This window comes from Pipistrellus hanaki (genome assembly GCF_964339955.1).
Source record: "Pipistrellus hanaki genome assembly, chromosome: 3".
Taxonomy (NCBI): Eukaryota; Metazoa; Chordata; class Mammalia; order Chiroptera; family Vespertilionidae; genus Pipistrellus; species Pipistrellus hanaki.
In genome coordinates this window covers 13242022-13265257 of record NC_140505.1, presented here as the reverse complement: position 1 = coordinate 13265257, position 23236 = coordinate 13242022, and the positions used below count along the sequence as shown (strand labels likewise).

The 23236-nt window shown below is 51.8% G+C and overlaps 1 protein-coding gene across 2 annotated transcripts in view; it reads left to right on the top strand.

Annotated features, from left to right (window-relative positions):
- Positions 1-1657: 1657 nt before the first annotated feature.
- The window catches only part of PRAG1 (PEAK1 related, kinase-activating pseudokinase 1), a 55353-nt gene continuing 33774 nt past the window's right edge, over positions 1658-23236 (top strand). The window contains exons 1-3 of one of the 2 annotated variants that reach the window (XM_084876896.1): positions 1658-1827; positions 6088-6510; positions 9170-10956. In XM_084876896.1, the coding sequence (XP_084733022.1) occupies positions 6178-6510; positions 9170-10956 (2120 nt within the window). In that variant the 5' untranslated portion in view covers positions 1658-1827; positions 6088-6177. Of the gene's footprint in view, positions 1828-6066; positions 6511-9169; positions 10957-23236 lie in introns of those variants that run through there. The other variant, XM_084876897.1, reaches the window with a different exon arrangement.

The following is a 23236-nucleotide window of genomic DNA, read 5'->3' as shown; positions in this document are numbered from 1 at the left end:
TTGCATGCATGCGCCAGCTGATGCCATGGATGTCTCCAGCACAGGCCCTCTGAACCTCCCTGCCTCCTGGAGGGGTGTTGGTAAACGAACCCGCTGGGCCCTTCCGCTGTGCGGGATGCTGATGGAGCCTAACCACTTTCTCTTTCAGGTTTGGTCAAGCGGTTTTCCCTCACTTTGGAAAGAAAGGATCATGGGGCTGGACCCGCCGTGCTCTGAGAGGGCGCTGTGGCAGAGTGGAACTGCAGAGTGGAGCCAGACAGCTCTGATTCCAACCCCATCCTTTCCAGCTGTGGGCTTTGCATTTGTTTACTTCTATAAAATGGGGATGATTTCCCTCATTTTGCTTGGCACAGGGTAGGTACTTAAGGAATGTTAGTACCTTACCCCAAATTCTATTCAAACTCAGGAGAAACCTGAGACGTTGGAGCACGAGGAAGTATCCTCCCTGTCCCTTCCACGTCGTGCTTCCTTCTTTCACAGAAGCCAAACCTAAAACACCTGTCTTCTCCCTCTCTCTCCTCCACCCGCATCCTCACCGTCGGAGCCCAGCTGGGCCAAGCCAGATCCCAGGGAGGGCGCGGGAACCAGCCTTCCTTTCTCAGCCCGGTGGGGACCCTGATTGGAATTACAATGCACTGTCTCCCGGGAGAGGCCTGGAGCGGGAGGCGGCAGGTGTTTTTCTGGGTCTTCTTCCTGTTCCATTACGCCGCATTCCTCCCACCCGGGCAGGAGGGAGGTTTGAGCCTACACCGCTGGCGGCCTGAGACACACCCAGGTCAAGGTGTGAGCCCGCGGTAGGGAGCAAAGGGGAGGGAAGAGCAGGGAATGACTGGGCCTTAGGCGGCCTGAGCCCGGTGAAAGGTGAAGATTTCCAGCCAGATGACTACCTGGAACCCTGTTCTATCTCTGCAAATGAGTCACTGGAGGGTGATGGTGTAAGCGCAGGTGTAATGTTGGCCCGCGGAAGACCCGGCCTGGAGGAGCAGCTATCTTCAGTCCAACCCCTGCATTCCACGCCGCCGAGAAAAGGAAGATGCAGAGATTCAGCAAGTTGCCTGAGGCCGCGAATCAGCCCGGGGTCTGAGCTGGACCCGGACCCGGACCCGGACCCGCCGTAGTGATTTCCAGCCTGGCTCCGTCTGGCGCCACCTTCCTCCCAAGGAAACGGTATAACTGACCATCAAGGTGCTCCGTCTGGGATCCTGACCTCTTCATTCTGCTCGCGACCCCCCGTTTTCTGGTTCGGGGAGGCCCCCCCTCCAGAGCTGGTGCTGCACCTTCCCGGCCCTCGGCACCCCCAGAGCAGACTGGCCGGAGGGGGGCGCCTCTGCATACCTCGTGGAAAGCTGCAAACCGCGCCGAGCTGTGGATGGGGAGGGAGACCCAGGGGGGGCTCGGCTCGGGGTCAGAAGGCGCCAGGTCCCGGGCGGGGGCGGAGCCGGGGGCGGGGCGGAGCGGCCGGGGGCGGGGCCGGGGCGGGGCCTGGCGCGGGGAGCCGGAGGCAGCGCCGCGGAGGGAGTCTGCCGGCGGCGCGCGGGGCTGAGCGGAGACCCGGGGCGGCGGAGCCGGAGGCGCGGCTGCAGCACGGCGATCGGCGTCACCGGCGGCGGAGGCGGCGGAGGGGCGGAGGGGCGGAGGGGCGGAGGGGCGGAGGGGCGGGGCCGGCTCGCAGCTGCCACCCCGCGGGCCGCCCCGGGCCGGGCAGACGGCAGCCGCCCGCCGCCGGGCACGCACCGCGCGCTCTCCCCGAACAATGCTCCGCGGCGCCCGGCCGGGCGGCAGGCGGCTCGGCGACCGACGGCGAGGCCGGGGCAGCGCGGCCGCGAGGTGAGCCTGCGACGCGCCCTGCACACTCGGCCCCTTTTTGTCTGGCGGCCGGGGCCGCGGGGGAGCCGCGGGGAGCCCGGGATCGCGGGGGTCGCGGGCGGGAGGGCGACCCCCTGCCGGCGCCGCCGGGTGACAGGCGGCCACGGGAGGCGGGAGGAGCGGCGGCCCGGCCCGCGTGCGCCCGCGGCGGAGGCGCCCAGCCCCGAGCGCACGGGAGCCGCAGGGGAGGTTTCGATCCATCGGATCGTCGCGTTCTGGGAAACGGGGAAACTTTTCCTTGGAGTTCCGGGCGGGGAAGCGGACTCTCCTGCGGGTCCCGCTGCTCGGGTTGGGGCCAGACCGAAGAGCTTGGGGATGGCTCCTGTGGAGACCGCCTTTGCACCCCAGCAGCATGGGCAAGGGAGTGGGGAGCGAGAGGCCACTCAGATGGTGATGGTTTGGGGCGCCAGGGCCGGAGCGGCACCGGGGTGCATGCAGTGCCAGAGGGACTGAGTGATGCTTCCCTCTTTGCTGAGCTACGGCGGAGCCCTCTGAAAGGCATGCCCTTCGCCTCTGCCGCCTTCCCCAGCCGGGACATGCCACCCACCACCCCACCCCACCTCACACCACACCACCCCACCCCACCCCACACCACACCACACCACACCACACACACAGGGACCTCGCCACTTTCAGGTCCTGCGAATGGATGGGGAAGGAGGCAGGGCCAGCTAACCCGGGAGCTGTGCATTTCCCTCCGGTAGAGTAGCCAGCACAGAGCTGTGCAGAGCCGATGGGAGAGAGAGCCAAGCCCGATCATCTAGCGGCCAGGAGGTTTGCAATAAGTCAGGTCCGGAGGCCTTATTGATCTCAGCCTGCACTGATGAGGATAGCAACCCCTTCCCTCTCTGAAAGTTGAGTTTGGACTCGGAGCCCCGGAGAATTCTGCAGTTGCTTTCTTATCCTGGGGTCTTGTGCAACTCGGTGTCCTTCTTACCGGTGTGAACCGCAGTGGGTCTCACCCAGAGCGCCTTGCTACTGCTGAGATTGGGTTGCGTGGCATTGGAGAAGGGAAAAAATAAAATAAAAAGTTAGGTGACTACCATAACTTAGCTAGCCTGTGTGTGTGTGTGTGTGTGTGTGTGTGTGTGTGAAGGTTGTCACTCTCTCCTCTCTGCCGGGGCAGCCCTTGCCAATGGATTTTTGAAATCCAGAACCTCTTTCATACATACTTTTATTTTCCATCGCTGCCTTCATTTAATTGTAATATATGTATATATATATTTTTTAGATGAGTGTTTTCTGGTAATCTGTCATTTCAGGGTAGGGCATAGACAACATTTGATGCAAGTATGAGGGGCGATATTTTGAGCCAAACTATTTAATTGGATGGCTCTGGATCTGGCCAGCATTCTCTGTCGTCTTTTGGAAAGGAGGTGGGGATGCATCTGACAGCTCCGGGCTTCAAAGAGGAGCCTCACGGCCAGTGCACACGTTTGCCGAGGCAAAGGCATTTTATCGTGACTTGGATCAGAAAGCATGCTGAGATCTCTCTCTAGCCTCACGCCGCTGCCTCCCACAGCAATGGGGGAATTTGCATACTTCTGGGGGCCGCCTTCCCTCAGAGGTAAGGAATGTGGGCTGGGAAGGTGCCATCGCCGTTCCCAGGCAGCGGAGAGCCAGCCGGGAGGGGAGGCAAGGGGCGGCTCCCCGGCTGTGAGTGCCACTTGAGCTGTTCACCGTCTTTTACTTAAAACAAGCCGAGATCCTTTGAGGCCCTCTCCAGACAGACAGAACTGGCAAAGAACCCTTCCCAGCCGGACAGGGCGGTAAAGTCGCTTGCTGGGACGGAGAAACCAGTTTTAAGAGGATGCAGCGCGTCGGTGATAGGGAGAAGCCCGGGCTTGGTTAACCTTTGCGTCTCTGAGCAGTCGGTCCTGTGGGTGACAGTTGTGCCCCAGTCAGTCCTGTGGGTGAAAGTTGTGCCCGTTGCCAGAGAATCATAGAGTCTTCGGTGGGCGAGAGAGAGTGCCCGGAACTGGGGGGTCTGAAGGGAACTCCCCTGGTGATGGTAATGGGGTGGGGGGGACCCCTGCACCCACAGCCGCAGGCAGCCATGACAAGTGTGTGCTCTGGGTTGTCTGTGGCGGAAACTGCTTCTTTGTGGCTCTGTGGTCATTTTTGGAAAGCAGTTGGATGGCCATCCCCTCGGGGAGCCCAGCCTCAGGCCCAGCCTCAGGGGAGGCTGCTGGGCTGTGAGGAGCCCACAGGGAACTGGTTTCCAAGCTCTCTTCCTCCAGCCCGCCCAGGGACTGCGGAGCCTCTGCCAGGGGTTCAATGTGTGTGTGGGGGGGCGGGGGGGGCTGTGCCTGCCTCTGCTGTGGCCGGGAAAGTAGCCCCCCCCTTCTAGAAATTAGCAGCAGAGATGGTAGGAGAGAAAAATCCTTGCTTTCCTTGCTGTCCTCTCTGCTTATTGAGGCTTAGTGACCTCTTCAGGGCAAATTGGCAAGGGGTGAACTGGCTGCTGGGGCGCCCTCAGGGAGAGGAGCCCAGCCCGAAAGGGAGTCTGTGCTCAAAACAAACATGTGTATTTTATCCGGAGCATTCCTTTAGCTGAGAGACGAGGGGGCTTCCAGGTGAACTCTGGAGGGGAAGGAGGCAAGCTTGGCGTCAGCACCTGTTGAACCAGCACGCCCGCCTGGGAGTGTGGGAGATCAGACAGATAGCGCTTCCCACGGAGGTGCTGGGATGATCCCTGGGACACCTGGCTCATTCCACCGAGAGAGCATCAGCCTCAAAGCCGGCTCTCGTGGGAAGAAAGTGGAGAGCGAACCTGAGGGCAGAACCGTCCTGTTTCCTGGGAATCTGCTCCCTTTAGACTCTCGAGGATTCTTTTCTCAGGAACCTTCCTTACGAGGAAGGCGGTTTCTTTAAATGAGGGGAAGGGAGCTTTCCGTCTGACCCAGCCATTTCAGCCGTTTTCATCTCCTGGCGCACCGAGATGAAATTACTAAAATTCTGCGGCACACCGAGAAGTGCATTATTTGCCGATCTGCCAAAAAAAAAAAAAAGGTATAATTTTGATTCATTCACACCGATGGCTATTGTTGTGTTGGCCGTTGTCATTTTTTTATTTGACCGTCGAAGGGAAGAGAGGACAGTGCCCCTGACTAAACAGGCAGGTATTTCATGTTTTAGAAACTCCGGTGGCACGCCGGTGGGACATCCCCGGCCTCACCAATGCCGTGGCTTGGAGGCTCTGCCAGCAAAGTTCTTCTCTTCCCAGAACCACCACACTGTTTGTCTAGGAGCAGGTCTTCGTGTATGTGGCTGCCATTGTTTTTCCGTCTATGGAAGGGCAGAAAGCTACCTGACTCAGGTTAATGGGTCACCATCTGCAGCCCGTGGGGCTCCTCCTCAATGTGAACTCTCTGCTTTCAGTTTTACTCTCGGAGGCAACCAACTCAGCCCGCTGGGTTATCACGGGGAAATCACCGTGTGACCCTCTCCTCCCTCTCCTGGGCCCGTCCTGCCACCCCTACCCACAGGTGCTTATGCGCTTCTGTCCGTCCTCCCCTTGGCCTGCAGCGTCCAGGCTGACCTCGCTGAGCGCCGGGCTGAATGATGTGTATGAAGCAGGGGTGGGGGGAGGTAAATTCCCAGGATGCCAGACCTCCTGACGGGGGTCCCTTGTGGGGGAACAGGCAGGCACCACAGCTCTCCCCCTTCGCACCCCCTCCACCTCTGCCTGGTCTCAAGGCAGGAGAGCCTGATCTCAGGGCCCAGACTCACCTCCCCACTCACATAGCTCTTGGTTAAAGCTCGTGGCTTCTGCCCCGGAAGCCACCGGTTTTATGGGCTGTGCTGCTGCTTCGTTCTTGTTCCTCTGGGGCGGAGGCCCGGGCTCTGCACCCCTCGTGGCCCGGAATGCAGGGATGAGATAACAGGCTCCTCCTCCACGGGATTTCTGCTTAACTGCCCCCAGCCTCCAGGTGCTCCGGATTCTCAGGGACTGGAACGTCACTGTGCTCTCTGCGTCTAGTTTTTACAGCTTCTGATAAGGCCACACCACGAGAGAGTGACTAAGAGCCTGATGAGAAGCGGGCGAGGGCCTGGGAATACATGGGAGACTAATGATGAGCTTTGTCTCCCCCCCCCCCGCCCCCCCATTTTCCCCTTCCCTCTCCTCCTCTCGCCCATCCAGGAGTCAGACCCTCAGGGACAAGGCGCCTGTCCTCCGGCGGGAAGGGCTTTGATCAGACCCCTGTTCTTCCCTTCCAGGAAGCCGCTCTGTGACCCACGTCCGCCTCCCGCACGACCGCGCCGGAGCGCCCGGTGCAGGATGAGCCAGCCGCGCCCCGTCCACCCACCATGCACCAGACCGTCCGACTGAGCCCCGCCCGCCCGAAGATGTCCGCGTGCAGCGACTTCGTGGAGCACATCTGGAAGCCCGGGTCCTGCAAGAACTGCTTCTGCCTGCGGGGCGACCACCAGCTGTCGCCCCCCTGCCCCCAGCCCCGAGCGGGCGGCCTGCCCCCTCCTCCCCGCCTGCCCCCCAGGCCGGAGCACGGCCGCCCGGAAGATGAGGGCGTGAGCAGCTCGCCCTACTCCAAGCCCACCATCGCCGTGAAGCCCACCATGCTGAGCTCCGATGCCGCCGACCTGTGGACGGAGGCGGCGAGCCTGAGCCCCGACGCCTCGCAGGTGAGCCTGACTCACCCCTGCGGCATCTGCACCGGGGCTGCTCCTGCGGTAAGGCTTGATGACTGGCCGGCAGCCAGGAAGGGCTGTTAGAGCAGGATGGCTGCCCGTTGGCTTGTCCCAAGGCCACTCCTTCCTGGCCGCTTCCTCCTTCCCGTCTGTTTCTTTTCTTTTTATGTTTAAATGGAGATTTAGAAAGCTTAGAAACTTTTATTTATTTATTTTTGTTTTATTATTATTTTTTTAAATATATGTTATTGATTTTTTTTTTTTTACAGAGAGGAAAGGAGAGGGATAGAGAGTTAGAAACATCGATGAGAGGGTATCATCGACCAGCTGCCTCTTGCACACCTCCTACTGGGGATGTGCCCGCAACCCAGGTACATGCCCTTGACCGGAATCGAACTCAGGACCTTTCAGTGATTAGTATCCCGCCTGTCCAGTCTGTTTCTTTAGGCTAAGGACCGCTAATCCACCCCCTCGACGTTTAGGAGACTGTCTGTCTTCACTGATTATTTGGGTAAATATCAGGGCATGCGAAATGGAGCTTTTTAAAAGAGGTTCTCAATATTTTTTTAACCAATAACTTTATTATTTTTTAAATATATTTTATTGATTTTTTACAGAGAGGAAGGGAGAGGGATAGAGAGTTAGAAACATCGATGAGAGAGAAACATTGATCAGCTACCTCCTGCACACACACACGCACACACACACACACACACACACACCCCCGGGGATGTGCCTGCAACCAAGGTACATGCCCTTGACTGGAATCGAACCCAGGACCTTTCAGTCCACAGGTCGATGCTCTATCTGCTGAGCCAAACCGGTTTGGGCTAACTTTATTTATTTATTTATTTATTTTATATTTTTACTGATTTCAGAGAGAAAGGGAGAGGGAGAGAGATAGAAACATCAATGATGAGAGAGAATCCTTGATCGGCTGTCTCCTGCATGTCCCCTACTGGGGATTGAGCCCACAACTCCAGGCATGTGCCCTTGACCGGAATTAAACCCGGGACCCTTTAGTCTGCAGGCTGACACTCTATCCACTGAACCAAGCCGGCTAGGGCTTACGGTAACTGATCATCTTAAATGTGTACACAAGGAGAATATTACCTGATAAATTCCACGCATCCACCATGATGTAGCATGTAAGAACAATCATCAACTTACAACCCGTCTCTACCCCTCACCCTCCCTACCCCATGATTTTAAAGCAAATCCAGTCATCACCTCACTTGGGTACATCTTTTTAAAAAAAAAAAAAAAAAAAAAATGAAGTCTTTTAAGAACTATAACCACAATATACCACTATCACACTTAAAAATATTAGCAGTATCTCCTTAAGATCATCCCATCCCCAGCCAGTGTTCATATTTCCAATTGTGAAGCTTGGGTTTTTACCGGCTTTGATTTAGGATCACTAAGTAAAACAGTTGCATCCCGAGAGTAGACCATTCTGCTCATCCCACAGCGAACGCTTGCAAAGGCATAATTACTGAGAGGGCACGGACAGGCCAGCCTGCTCCAGACATGTCTGCGGGGCTGGACGCCGGGGACCTGTCTTAAGAAGTGCTTGTGAACTCTGTGACCTCTTTGCCTGTTTTAGTTTCCCAAACGATCATACTGAGGGGACCGAGGGAACTGGGAAGGGTGTGGGAGCTTCTGGGAGGTCAGAGGTCAGAGGTCAGAGGTCAGCCCCGGGGAGGGAGGCTTAGTTGCGTAAACGCATCTCCTCTGGTGGCACTGAGCTCCCTGTCCCCCAGGGCTGCTCCGTTTCTGGTAAAGCTGGCCATGTCCGTTCACCAGGTCACCCCTCACGGACGTAAGCCAGGGACCCAAACTATCTTGGAAAAGAGCCAGAGGCAGGGTCCCATCTGAGGCTGATGCTGAAAGTGGGGGTCCGGGACGCTTTAGAAGTAGAGGAGGAGGGGACAGTGACGTCGGTGATGAGAGTGACCAGTTCACCTTTCTGTCGCTGAGTTCAAGGACTCCAGCCACCTGGGCTGGCCCCGGCTAAGGTCGCTGCCTCTAACTGGCAGCTCCTGGGCATGATTCATCTCAGAAAGCACCCCCTCCCCCTCCTGCCCCCTCCCTCTCACCCAAGATGTTATAAAAAGCCTTATAGCCGAAACCGGTTTGGCTCAGTGGATAGAGCGTCAGCCTGTGGACTGAAGGGTCCCAGGTTCGATTCTGGTCAAGGGCATGTACCTGGTAGGGTGTGTGCAAGAGGCAGCTGATTGATGTTTCTCTCTCATTGATGTTTCTAACTCTCTATCCCTCTCCCTTCCTCTCTGTAAAAAGTCAATAAAATATATTCAAAAATAAATAAATAAATAATAAAAATAGAAGGCCTTATAACCTCGGTTTCTTTAGGAATGTCCCATGGCACGGTTATCGCAAGACTCACAAACACAAACATTAAACAAAATCCCAAACTCTGTTTTCAAAGCCCGTAGGAGAACTTACCTCCCCTGGCAGTTTCTAGGGAAAAGGCAAAATGTTCTTTTTGAGCGTGATTTTTCCCCCCCTGCTTCCCAGACCCGAGCCCAAAGCATGACAGGCCCAAGTGGGCGGGGCAGCTCGGTGCCTGGGCAGACCGGTGGCTGCAGCTCCATGAGGTCTAACGTCAGCTTTCCTCCCCGGGGCTGTGCAGGTCTGGAGACGGGCCGCGGGCAAGCTGCCCCTCCCGAAGCAGGACGACGTGCCGATGGTCTGCCTGGGCAGCTTCCGAGGCGTCCCGAAGCCCGCCGCCCCCGACGGCCACCCCCGCTGCCCGCCGGTGTACGCCATGGTGGGCCTGCACGGCCCCGGCGACAAGGCCCGGCGAGAGGAAAAGCCCATGTTCCCCCGCCCCGAGCTGCCCGCCGCCCCGGAGAGCTGCCCCCGGAAGCCCGCTGCCTGTGGCCCCAGGATGACACCCAGCTGCCCCCAGGACCCCGGGGCCTGCCCCGCTCCACAGCCCCCGCGGGAGGCCGGGCCCTCCGGGGAGGACAGCGATCAGAGGCGCTCGCCCTCCGGGGACAGCGAAGGCGGGGACTATTGCTCCATCCTGGACTGCTGCCCCAGGGGCCCCGCCGCCACGGACGCCGCCCAGGCCGAGGGGCCCCGGCACAGGCCGGGCGGAGGGGCCCGCTCCCCGGCCTGCTGGGAGCAGGGAGGGTGCGTGGGGCCGGCGGAGGCTGTGAAGCAGGCTCTGAGCTTCCCCAGCGACTGCTGTGGCCAGGGCCCCGCGGAGATCCCGGGCCCCAGGAAGCCGTCCCCTCCCTCGGAGGCGGCGGCCGGCTCCTCGGACGGCCTGTCCTGCGGCAGCGCCAGCAGCGGCGCCAGCAGCCCCTGTCCCCCGCATCCGGAGAGCGAATACTGCTCCCTGGTGAAGGAGCCCGGGCCCGGGAGGCAGCAGGACGTGGGCTGCCATGCAGCGACCTCCAGCAGGTGCCTGGGGCCCACCGGGGAGCCCAAGCCCCCCGCCCACCCCAGGGAGAATCTGCAGCCCGAGCCCATCTATGCCGAGAGCACCAAGAGGAAGAAGGCTGTCCCAGCGCCCTCCAGGCCGCAGGGCAAGGCGGAGCAGCCAGCAGCTGGCCACGGCCAGGGCCACGGCCAAGGCCACGGCCAGGGCAGGACGGTGAGCACCTGGACTCAGAAAACAGCGTCCAGCTGGAGCCGGGACAGGGAAGGCCCCGATGTGGCGGCCACCAAGGTGGCGGCCACCATCACCATCATGGCGGCCTACCCCAAGGAGGACCACCGGACCATCTACCTGAGCAGCCCGGACTCGGCGGTGGGCGTGCAGTGGCTGGGCCAGCCCGCGAGCCAGGACCCTGGAGCTGGCGGCCCGAAGACCTCAGCCGGACAAGGGAAGGGCCACCCTCACGATGCCAGCCAGCACAGCCCCAAGGGGAGGCCTGCCATCCCTCCCAAGCTGTCCAGGGGCAGCCCCGGAGGGTCCCCGGTGTCCCCCTCGCCCTCCCCACTGTCCGACCTCAGCGAAGGGAGCTCGGGGGGCAGCACCGGGCCTCCGCCTTCATCATCCCGGTGCCCGGCCGACCCCGCTGCTTCCTGCCGGGCCAACGGCATCGCCAACCACGACTCTGCCAGGTGCCCCCCACCTGCCACCACCGCCGCCTTCGCCTCGGACCAGAGGCGGCCCCGGCACCAGGCTGGGGGGGCCTGGAGCCACCAGTGCCGGATCGAGGAGGAGGAGGAGGGGGAGCAGAGCCTGCTGAGTCACAGCTGGGGAGGAGAGACGCTGGCGAAGGGCATCGGGGACCCCTCCAGCTCCTCCACCTGGCACCACCTCTGCCCCTCGGACGGCGCCTCAGGGCAGAACGACAAAGCGGGCACCGGGATGAGCAAATCGGCCTCCTTCGCCTTCGAGTTCCCCAAGGACAGGAACGGGATAGAGTCCTTCTCGCCGCCTCCGCCACCTCCCAAGTCCAGGTGAGTACCAGCGTCTGTGACTCTTGGGGGCAGGACAGGAGGCTTTTCCAGAACCTTCCCCCCTGCTCCAGGCCTGCAGCCCCAGCTCTGAGCCCCGCACTCAGGACCAGCGGCTGCCCAGCCCTCCCCTCCTGTCTTATGTAGGTTCCTGGGAGCTGTGGCTCAGGCTGTGGGCAGCCAACAGCCTGCAAGCAGCGCCCTGCTGGGGTTGGCTATTTGGAACCCATTTCTCCCCTGGTGCCTATCATTTTATACTCTGGGACTCTCGTTCGCCCTGTTCCTCTGAGGTATCTTCCGTAGGCGTCTTCAAGGAAACTGAAATTCTCCACTTATTCAGACACGTGAAAGGAGGAGGCTCTGCTCCAGAGTTTGGGGACGCAGAGGGGCAGGGCCAGGGTGTGCTGCAGGACCTCTTACCTCCGGGGCCACGAGGCCTGGGCCCAAAAGCAGAATAGCAGGATGCTCTGTGCATGCTTTGCAGCCCTCAGATGTGGGTTTTTAAAGGAAAAAAAAAAAAAAAGCAGTTTCGTTTTAGCACGTGAAACTCACCACTTTCTCCGCTGTTTCACTGCGGTCTCCTGCCAGTGTAAAGTACCTTTCAAAGGGCCCCAAAATATTAAATGCCTTTTTAAAGGTATGGAGTTGCTCATGGGATTTATATTTTCTTTTTTAAATATATTTTAGTGATTTTTTACAGAGAGGAAGGGAGAGGGATAGAGAGTTAGAAACATCGATGAGAGAGAATCATCAATCAGCTGCCTCCTGCACACCCCCTACTGGGGATGTGCCCGCAACCAAGGTACATGCCTTTCAGTAGAACCTGGGACCTTTCAATCCGCAGGCCGATGCTCCATCCACTGAGCCAAACCAGTTTCGGCAGGATTTACATTTTAGGTGGAAACTTTTTTCCTCTATTAATGGTTCCTATCTGGAAAAGGAGAAGCCTGCTGTTTTGTTTTGTTTTGTTTTGTTTTGTTTTGTTTTCAAAAAAAATTATAGTTTTTTAGAACAGACTGTATAGTCAGACTGTTTCCAGTGGGTCTGTGTCAGCTGCACCTCGGGGTCAATGCCAGGAGCAGGGGCTTGGCCACAGAGAGACGCAGCTGTGACACTGGCCTTTGAGCGTCCAGGTATCCGAGACTGTGAGGCGCTTTTCTGGCATCGCACCGGCCACCTGCTGTGCGAGGGAGCCATCCTCAGATCCTCCGGGGAATGGTGGACCGACTCCCTTTGGTTACAGTTTTAACTCCCTAGGTTAGGGGTGTCGAACTCAATCAGAGAAGGGGCCAAAATCTAAAATCCAGCCTAAATCGCGGGCCGAATGGTTTACTGAACAGTCATAAACTGACAATGTCATAAACTGACAGCGGAGTGCAGTGATGACAGCGCGGTGCGGGCCACATTGCAAGGCCTGGCGGGCTGGATTTGGCCCGCGGGCCTTGTGTTTGACACATGTGCCCTAGGTGAATGAGAGGTTCAGCAGCTAAGAGGAGCTCCCTTGTATAGGGTGTTGACTATGCTCTGGGCGTTTGGCACATGAGCTCATTTGATCCCCAGACTAGCCCTAGGAGGTAGGAATTACCGCCCCCATTTACAGATGACAAAACGGGATGGAGCCAGAGTCACCTGCCAAGATGACACCGCTGTGCCTGGCAGTCTGGCTGCCGTCTGTGTTCCTAAACACAGAGGGCACGTCAGCAGGCATGAGGAGCGAGCAGGGCATGAGAGTGAAGCGTGGGCATTGTATGGCTCTGCCTCAGGCCTGGGCAGGTGAGTGAGAAGCACGGGCTTGGCGTCAGGAACCCCTATCGCATCTGTTCTCACCTGCAGGCTGAGTGATCCTGAACAAGCCACTGGCCGCTGTGACTGGGCCTCCAGGTTACTCTTCTCTAAAAGAATAGTTTTATAGCCCCGTTTGTTAAAAGGCTCACACGAGAGGAACGGGATCCGATGCGAAGGGTGCTTAGTATGTAGGCAGAAGCTGTTGATGGCAGCAGGGACACCCACACCCCATAGGAACAAGCCTGAAGGAACTAAAATTTTCTCGTTTAAGAATCATGGGCCTGGAAGAAACCCCAGTCACCATAGCAATGTGTTAGAGAACAAAAATCGAACCGAGTAACGTGAAAGATCTTACTGGCTTGATTCAACAATTCATGAATCAGGGCCGTATCCCAGCTAGTAATCAGAAAGGTGCTCCCAGGAACTGTATAAAAGAGGAGGGTTTATGGGCAGAAACAGGGTGGGATGGGGAAGTTAAAGAGTGGATCGTTTCAGGCGAGGTCACCTTCCCTTAAGGGAAGGCAGGGGGTCTTACCGGCAGAGGACCTTATGGGGGTTGACTAGAAATCCCAGACAGATTGGGTTAAAATTCTATTCTTGGGAGAAACTACAGTTGCAGTTAGATTAAGTCTTGGTGGGGCTTAGCAAAAGTGACTTCATTTGGCGCCTATTGTTTCTTTTTAATAATTCTTTCCTTTTGATCAAATTCTCCGTCTAAGAGATCTGCCACTCTCAGTACAGCTCTGTAGCAGTTCTTGAAATTTTTATTGATCCTCTTTGTGGTTTTGTTTTTGTTTTGCTTTGTTTGTTTTGTTTTGTTTTGTTTTTGTTTTTCTTTGCTGAATCTCTCTGGTAATAACAGGTTACAACATCGGGCTCACAGTTTTTTAGGGTAGATCCTAGCAGACACAATCCACTTCCACAAAGGAAGCATTATTAATGGATTCCTTTGCAGGAATTGTTGCTTTTGCTCATTCAAACCAGGAGTCAGTTAGGTTTTCTCCTAGCCTGCCATACATATTTTTCTGAATTCCAGAGGTTATCCACCTTAACAAGGATCTGGCATACAGGTGATGGCATTATCTTTTTACTTTGGCCAATGCCAGAGTAAAGGAAAAAAAAGTGGTTGGGCATCGACCTGTGAACCAAGAGGTCAGGGTTCGATTCCAGTCAGGGCACATGTCTGGGTTTTGGGTTCAATTCCCAGTGTGGGGTGTGCAGGAGGCAACCTATCTATGATTCTCTCTCATCATTGTTGTTTCTCTCTTTCTCTCCCTCTCCCTTCCTCTCTGAAATCAATAAAAATATTTTATTTTTTTTAAAAAAGAAGAAGTAAGGTTTCATGTTTAGCTGAAGTAGGAAGTCTTAGTCTGGCATCTTGGGAAGTAGTGGTCTACATCTCTCAGCTGCTTCTCCTTTTAGTCCAGAATATGGATAAACATTATAGTCATCCTCCTCAGTTCATTCAGTCCCATGTAATTAATTCTTGCTCTTTTTTAACCCAGCGTTTTAAATTTTATTTTAATTAGTTCTGGAAATTTCCACCCAGCTCTGCTCCACGATCTCAGAGTCATCAGGACTGTGCATTTGTCAAAGGTCCCCTCCATGAACCTCCTTGAAGATAAAACACTTTTCAGGAACCTGTTGATAAACCTTCAGAGTAAAACAGTAACTATAAATTGAATATTTGGTGAGAGTTTTTATTATAATAGAATTGACAAGGAAATTTGGTCATTCCTGTAACATGCAACATTTTATAACATTATACCAGATCATACTAGAATTTAGGAATTTCAGATAATTTCTTGAACACCATATACTTACAACACATACCTTAATACAACAATAAAGAGAGCTTAGTGTTACTTCTGATTTGACAATACTTCCTATGTATTTTAACATATCAGTTGAGCCTGATGACTGTAACATCTCCCTTTTTAGGAGAAGAGAGAAAAACCTTTTGAGATGTTCTAGGAGCCTTTTACGAAATCCCAAGTTAGTTTGAGGTCAAAAAGACTAGATTTGAAATTTGATTTGGGGAAGTTTGTTAAAAATGACAAAAGGTTTTAAAACTAATAACCCTATTAGTCAAATAGGATCATAGGTTACTGTGAAATAACATTTAGTTATCTATTCAACCAAGGAAACAAAGATTTCACAGGCAAATATAGACAGTTACATAGTTCTGAGCAAAACTTCGCTCTTTTAATATCAAACAACTAGGTTTACCAAAACATCCTGCTTTCCTTGAATACTGAGTTGTTCCTCTATTTATTTCTAGTAGCTTTAATTAAATATATTAGAATTCATAACTTCTGAAAACATTTAATTTCTAGTGGAAAGTAAGAAGTAAGCAATTGTGAACTGTCTTTTAATTAGCATTCTATGGATTGTCGGATTTATAAATACTTTTTGTAACTTCCAGAAATGTGCTTTCTCATAGAAAATTTCTCATTGGGGCACAAAATATGTATATTAATAGACCCAAATATCTTTAGTTCCTCTGTAAAAGGCAACCAAAGTAGAAAAACCTGTTTTCAGTATTTTATTTTAATTGGAAATAATCTAGATATTTAATACATTTTCATCATTTTTGCTTAATCTTAGCAAAACTTTGAAATTTCAAGTTACAAAAAAAAAAAAAGGTAACAATATAAAAATTCCACCTAAAAACTTTTAATCCTACTTAAAATTATGTCATGTACGCGTCCTTAACAATTATGTTTAGATTGCTTATGACAATTTTCAGATGGGTTCTGTTTCTAAGGCGAATGGAGATGACGAATCTCTGGACCCCGTCACGTTCACGCAGACCTCTGAGCAGGGGGCTGCTTGGTGGTGGACAGTGTTCCTTACACTTCCTTCACTCCCTCTGCTCTCTGGGCCATTGGGAGAGTACAGAGAATGGGTTTTGCTTTGCCTGCGGTCCTGTTTTACAAGACTCTGACTTGGAAGGGGAAAAAAATGCATGTTGAGAATGACTTGGCTGACTTGTGGTCTTGTTTTAACTGTTCGGCATTCCCTCACCTGTCTGTCTGAGGCCCTGTCCTCTGTAAACTCCCACTAGGATTGCTGAGACACCCCTTGCGGTGATGCCATGTAGAACAAAGGCTCTCAATGCTCATTGGATGCGTTGACAGCTCTTTAACTTCGAAGGTGGTTTTGTTTGTTTGTTTGTTTGTTTGTTTGTTTTATATATTCTATTGATTTTTTTACAGAGAGGAAGAGAGAGGGATAGAGAGTTAGAAACATCGATGAGAGAGAAACATTGATCAGCTGCCTCTTGCACACCCCCTACTGGGGATGTACCCGCAACCAAGGTACATGCCCTTGACCGGAATTGAACCTGGAACCCTTCAGTCTGCAGGCCGACACTCCATCCACTGAGCCAAACCTGTTTTGGCTAGCTTCAAAGGTGTTTAAGCATGTGCCCAGCCCTCCTCCGGGGCAGGCAAGGCAGAGTCTGGGTCCTTCTGCACCTGCTGCTCCAAGGCAACCTCCTGCAGACACTGGCTCTTACCTACTTAGCCTGGCAGACCCCTCAAACCCCTCTGGACCACCCCTACTCCCATGTAGGGCGGGGTTAGAAGGTCAGGGGTGACAAGTACTGCTGGCTAGAAAACTAGAACCCGCAGGAAAGAAGTGTGGGCTGCTTCGTTCAAATGTCACATTCCAAGACTTAAGGCAATTTAATGAGAGCAGGAGTGCCTGGGGAAATAATTAAGATGCACAAGAATCAGATTTATTTCTGCCCTGTATTTCTTCTGAGCTGCAAACCTGTTTTGAAATGACGTGTGGCTCTTGAGTGACAAGGTCAGTTGCCGGGGAATCATCTGATTAGCGCTGACATCTCCCAGAGAAACCCCCAATTAGGAAGGCAGCCGGGGCTCAGAGGTGGAATTAGAGGATGACAGGTGAATGAGAACTAGGACAAGTTTATAGGGGTTTCGCTTCCAACCAGTCTGGCCCCGGTGAGACTGATCCAAAGAAAGAGAAGTCTCACCAAGACAGTGAGGGGCCGTGACCTTGCCTTGCAGTTGTCACTCCTGTTGATGGTGTGTTTCGCCCACCACTTAACCACACGCTCCCCCCGCCGAGGGGATTCTGGGAGCAGAGACTGAGTCTGTCCTGGGGCTTTTGGTTCCTCTTAATTTTCCTCCCTCCCTCCCTCCCATGCTGCTCCTCAGCAGGCAGGTGGAGACAGTGTCCTAGACGCAGCTGCTTTCTGGCCACGGGAGTGGCCGCTGTGCTACCCAGAGAAACGGGACGGACCGCCTTGTGTGGTCTCCCGGGAGCATGCTCTCTCCGCGTGAGCCCCGAGGGGGGGCAGAGTGAGGGGTGAGGTGGGTCATTGCCTCCAGACCCCGTGTCCAATCGGATTAGAGCTCCGAATGCTCCTGGGCTCCCGTGGCACTGCCTCCGGTAGCGGATCGCAAGGGAATGGCAGCAGTTTCCAAGGAAATCCCAGAGCCATGGTGCGTAGTGGGACTTCCCATGTGGCATTCTGAGAAGCTCACTTCGTATTAGAAAGCACTGTTTGCACTTAAGAGAACCTTCTTCTCTGAGTGTGTCTAGCCTCGTTGACAAAACAGAAATGAGTCGGAGGAGGTTGAGTCTGTCCAGGATACAGGGAATACTGGGCGCACTACAGAGGAGAGTCTCCCTTCCTCATCCCACCCCACACCCCCCATCCCCCACCCCCACACATGGAGTTTAGCTAACGGAACAAAGCACATTCATCAACAATGCAACTTTGTGTTCTGTGCCAACCCAGGGGCAAGTTCATAGTTGGCCTCTTCCCATGAGCTTGTGGATAGACCCTAAACATATTGGACGTCTAATGATGCCGTAGCACTGAGAGTCAAAATGGATTCCTGTCTTTCTATTCTGTAATTTAAAAAGAAGAAGAAAAAATCATTGAGTTGAAAAGTGGTAGATTAGAATGTGTCTGGCATTCTCCCCATTTTTTGAGCATGCATCCATGGCTAAGGCTAGGGATTAGAGATTCTCTAATTCATCAATATCTACTAAGTGCCCGTTTTCTGGTACACCTGGTACAAGGTGCTGAAAAGCCAGCGCCTCCCCATTAAGGTCCCTGAGGGTTGAGTGGATGTGGTTAAATGAGCAGATGTGTAATATGACCACCGACGGCTCACCGCTGCTTTGATTCCCATGGATGAGGTTGGTTACAGTAGCATCTGGATTCTCACCACCTTCTCTTCTCTCTTCAGTAATGCAGAGGTCAGCTCAGCTTGCTACCTGGGAATAGTCCTTTAACTGTCTTTTGTCCTGATCCAAGATCAAGATCAAGCTTAGCACAGGCATATAGGTAACCATTTATTAAAGGAAAAAGAATGCCTGATGCTCCTTAAAGATAAAGGGCATGCTTTAATTCCATAATCTGTAATTCCATAATCTCCTGTTTGGTGCCCAGCACAAAATAGATGCTCAAGAAATATTTGTTCAGTAGGTAGTGGCAGACAGAGACCACTCCCTGTTTATCTCAGTTTCTCCCAAAGTACCTAACCTTATGCCTTGCACATCAAGAAATGTCGATGAGCCGGGACCGGTTTGGCTCAATGGATAGAGCGTCGGCTTGGGGACTGGAAGGTCCCGGGTTCGATTCCGGTCAAGGGCATGTACCTTGGCTGCAGGCATATCCCCAGTAGGGGGTGTGCAAGAGGCAGCTGATCGATGACTCTCATCGATGTTTCTAACTCTCTATCTCTCTCCCTTCCTCTCTGTACAAAATCAATAAAATATATTAAAAAAAAAATTTTAAAAAAAAAAAAAAGAAAGAAATGTCGATGAGAGGAGCAGTAACTTCCAGTACTTGTATCGAAGTTTCTTTCTGAAACCCAGGTCTCCTGATTGCCCCAGGGCTGCTGTGTGCATGCCTGTTTTGGTACACAGGCATGCACACAGTGTCTTGCATTGTATGGAACTGGATCAGTGTTTGTATCTCCTCAAGAATTTGTGAACTCCTTGGTATGCAGGGACCTTGTTTCATACTTTTTTTTTTTTAAACTCTCTAACAGGATACCTTAGCACAGTGCCTGGGCTATAGTAGATAATCAGTGAAGGATTGTTGAATTAGAAAAAAGAGGTCAGCATGAACCACAAAGTTTTCACTGGACACCCCGTTATAACTCTGTTGCCCAATAGAACATTGTCACCTTCAGTTAGAAAAGCTGAGGTTAATCATTAGTAATGCTTCAAGGTGGGTAAAGGCCATGTGGGCACAATGCATCCTTTCAAGGATTAATTACTCTCCAATGATTGTACATGTCACTTTTACTACTGGGCTCTTACTTGGTGCTCTCTCTCTCTCTCTCTCTCTCTCTCTCTCTCTGTCTCTCTCTTTCTCTCTCCCTCCCTCCCTCCCTCCCTCCCCTTCTTCCTCTCCCTCTCCCTCTCTCTCTCATTATTTTTTTAAGCTGAGCAGGTGTGGAGCCAGCCCTTTCTTGCCACAGAATGCTCCTTTCAAGTAGTAACCACCTGAGGACTTTTCTTTTCCCCCCCACCAGTGAGTTGCAAGGAATTCTGGGGCGTGGTTTTGCTTCTCTGAAAGCACGTTTCCCATGTTTTCTGAGGCAGGTTGGAGAACACACACCTGGGTCATATGATCAAAACCCTTTTGTCCTCGAGCGATCAGAGGGACTTTGTTCCTGGAATGGCCAGCCCACTTTTTGGGTGGGGAAACTCACAAATCCGGTGAGAAATTTGCTCTGTTTGTGTTGCAAATGATTGGTTGCTCATGAGAGGATTTTCATTTCCTTCTATCAGGGTTGACAAACCAACTGCAAAGAATATTCAGCAGCCCCTTTCTGCAGCTGGGGACTCTCAGCCTTTAAGATCCGCCTTCATCCTCCGTGCTGAAATTGCTCATTATTCTTCTATTGGCTTTTGGGCAGGTCCCTGAACACGTTGGGCAGTAAAGGTGCTCCGGCTGTTTGCATACAGCTCTGAACAACTCCCTGCTTCACTGGCTTCTGCCTCGTGCCCTGGGCAGCTTACGCCCTGTGCTTCTCTAACTTACATAAGCAACCGAACTTCTAGATCAAGGACACCTTTGAAAAAACTTGGTGACCTCCCTCTCTCTGATGGTGTACTCTCCAGTTAATTTTAGTGTCTGGCCGAAACCGGTTTGGCTCAGTGGTAGAGTGTCGGTCTGTTCCGGTCAAGGGCATGTATCTTGGTTGCGGGCACATCCCCGGTAGGGGGTGTGCAAGAGGCAGCTGGTCGATGTTTCTCTCTCATCGACGTTTCTAGCTCTCTCCCTTCTTCTCTGTGAAAAATCAATAAAATATATATATTTTTAAAATGTTGCTAAAAACTCACTTTATTTAAAAAAAAAAAATTTTTTTTTAGTGTCTGTTACTATCAGGTGACCTCCCTGACTTCCCAGCAGTTTGGGTTTTTTTAGCCATTTCATGCCCGCTAATGCGTGAGCTATAAAAGCTGAAGTCAGAAACCTAGCAAATCATTGGCGGTGTTACCGCTGCGTGGCCTGAGCTGTAGAAAGCCTTGCAGAATGGCTTCTGCTCTTCAGAAGCTCCATTCAACAGTCAAATGAATAAAAATACAATGGCATTGGAAAAATGTAGGACACATTAGTAAGTAATGTAATTTTGAAGATATATTATTTATATAGTGGGTTGTTGCTTAAATAATCCTATATAATAAAAGCCTAATATGCTAAGTGTCCAACCATTCGTTCAACTGTTCAACCAGTCGCTATTATGCACACTGACCACCAGGGGACAGATGCTCTGACTGGTAGGTTAGCTTGCTGCTGGGGTCTGGCCAATCAAAACTAGGCAAAACGGGTTGGACATACCCTGGAGTCCTCCCTCGGTCCCTCCCCAGCCCCAGTTGTGCACCAGTGGGGTCCCTCAATCTGGCCTGTGCCTTCTCCCAATCCGGGACCCTTTGGGGAATATCAGAGATCCTATTTTGGCCCAATCCCCACAGGCCAGGCCAAGGGTCCCCACCTGTGCATGAATCCATGCACCAGGCCTCTAGTTCTTAATATGTACAGATGAGAAGGAAGATTCTGTGACTGCACATTTTTAAACCACAAGAGTAGTTAGGCTGTATCCTTCAGAGCCAATAATAGTCAGTGGGGGTGACCACGTGGCCACCCTGCAAGAAAGCTTGCTGTAAGCCATCAGCAGTCTTCAGGTTAGGCAAGAGTAGATTGCAGATACGTATGCTGGCTATTTGCCAGTGCAGCTCTAGAATCTAAAACTTACTCTCTATAATGCAAAATCATTGGCATTATAGATGGTGAGTTTAATAACTGCTCCCTGTGCTAATTTCAGAGCTCCATATCTGGGAGAGGACCTGTGGCCTGTCCAGCCAGAGGGCTCTAAGCAAAGTGTTTGGCAGAAGGTGGTCATCCTCTTGGATGACAGCTTTGACTGTCATGTCAACATGTTTTGTTTCCTCTTAATGAGTAATTATAAATGTGTCATGAATTTTAATGAGTGATTATGACTAGTCCATGAATTTTGGGGACCCAGTACTTTAGTAAGTAATAGCTATCATTACACCTGTTATCCATTATTTAAAGTCTTATTTCTTTTATGGACCTTAAATTTACTTTTTCAGTCCCTAAAATCTTGTTAAATAATGTTTGTTCACTTAGCCTTATTCTCTTCAGCTTGTAGCGGTGATTTTTTATGCCCCAGATTGGGGGGTGAGGAGGTAGGGGCAGAAGATAAGTCAGAATCTTTTGAAGAAATAGTTTAAAAATAGGAATTACATATGATAATATAAATTTAAATTTGAAATAACAACAAAATTACTGTTCTCACAGTACCTATTACATATATAATTTTTTTAAGTCTTCTTGACTCGTGACAAGTTAGGCCATCATTTGCATAGAGATGTTCGACAGAGCATGTGTCCCTAGGAGAAAGTAGAGGAAACCAACACAGGAATATTCCTGATTTGTTACTTACTTGGTGATCTCCCTCCAAATCTCTCAAAAGTGCTTACTCTATATTCATGTCCTCTCCGAAACTTAAAAATAGCCTGTACAGCAAATCCTAAATCCAGCCCCTTGATCCTGCTTCTTATCCTATTCTCAGTGCTTACCCATGTTTCATAAGCAGAGAAAAGTAATAAAAGATATTCTTCTTATAGTCAGAGTCTGAGATTTTCTTGACAGTCTTTTTTTAAAATATATTTTATTGATTTTTTTACCGAGAGGAAGAGAGAGGGATAGAGAGTTAGAAACATCGATGAGAGAGAATCATCAATCAGCTGCCACTTGCACACTCCCCAATGGGAATGTGCCCGCAACCAAAGTACATGCCCTTGCCTGGGATCAAAACTGGGATCGTTCAGTCCACAGGCCGATGCTCTATCCACTGAGCCAAACCAGTTTTGGCTCAATAGTCTTTTAATTACTAAACAGAGCAGCAGTTGCCAACCGGAGGTCCGAAAGTTTGGCGACCACTGAAATAGAGGACTTAGTATAGGTGGAGCTAATATGAATTACTCAGTAGAATAGAGTATAAGACTACATTATGTCCCAACAGTCTTTATTTCTTTTTAAAAAATATATTTTATTGATTTTTTTTTTTCAGAGAGGAAGGGAGAGGAATAGAGAGTTAGAAACATCAATGAGAGAGAAACATCGATCAGCTGCCTCCTGCACACCCCCTACTGGGGATGTTTCTGCAACCAAGGTACATGCCCTTGACTGAAATCAAACCCAGGACCCTTCAGTTTGCAGGCCGATGCTCTATCCACTGAGCCAAACTCATCAGGGCTCAACAGTCTTTATTCCTGAGTGTATGCCTCGGAGAAACACACAGGTCAATCAGGGGACATAATATGCAAGGAAGATGATTACAACACTGTTTCTAGCAGGTAGCTGGGGTATTCATCAAACCCAGGTATTCATCTCTTAGGGAAAGAGAAAAGGAAGAGGTAATGAGTGTGTAATAAATATTTAATAGCAGCCAGAAACTGTGGACTAGAAGTACATACAGAAATATGCGGGACCTTAAACTGGTATTGAGTGAAATAACTAAGAAACAGAACAAGATCTATAACACAGTGTAATTAATATTAATTTAAAACACACAAAATAGCAATATGCATGTTTTTTTAATTCTTTATTGTTGAAAGTTTTACATATGTCTCTCCCCCCCACCCCCCGTCTGCTCTTGCCCCCCAGCCCATGCCCCACCGCCTATTGACAGTGTCCGTTGGTCATGAACATATCCGTGGATATAAGTCCTGATTTGTTACATACTTGGTGACCTCTCCCTGTCTGCTTGTGGGAGAATATCTTTCATTACCTTTCTCTGCTTATGAAACATGGGTAAAACATACTTGACCTCTCCCGGTCTGTTCTTGCCCCCCAGTCCATGCCCCCAACGCCTATTGACTGTGTCCATTGGTCATGCTCATATCCATGGATGTAAGTGCTTTGGTTGATCTCTTACTGCCACCCTCTCCCCCACCCCAACTTGCCTTCCCT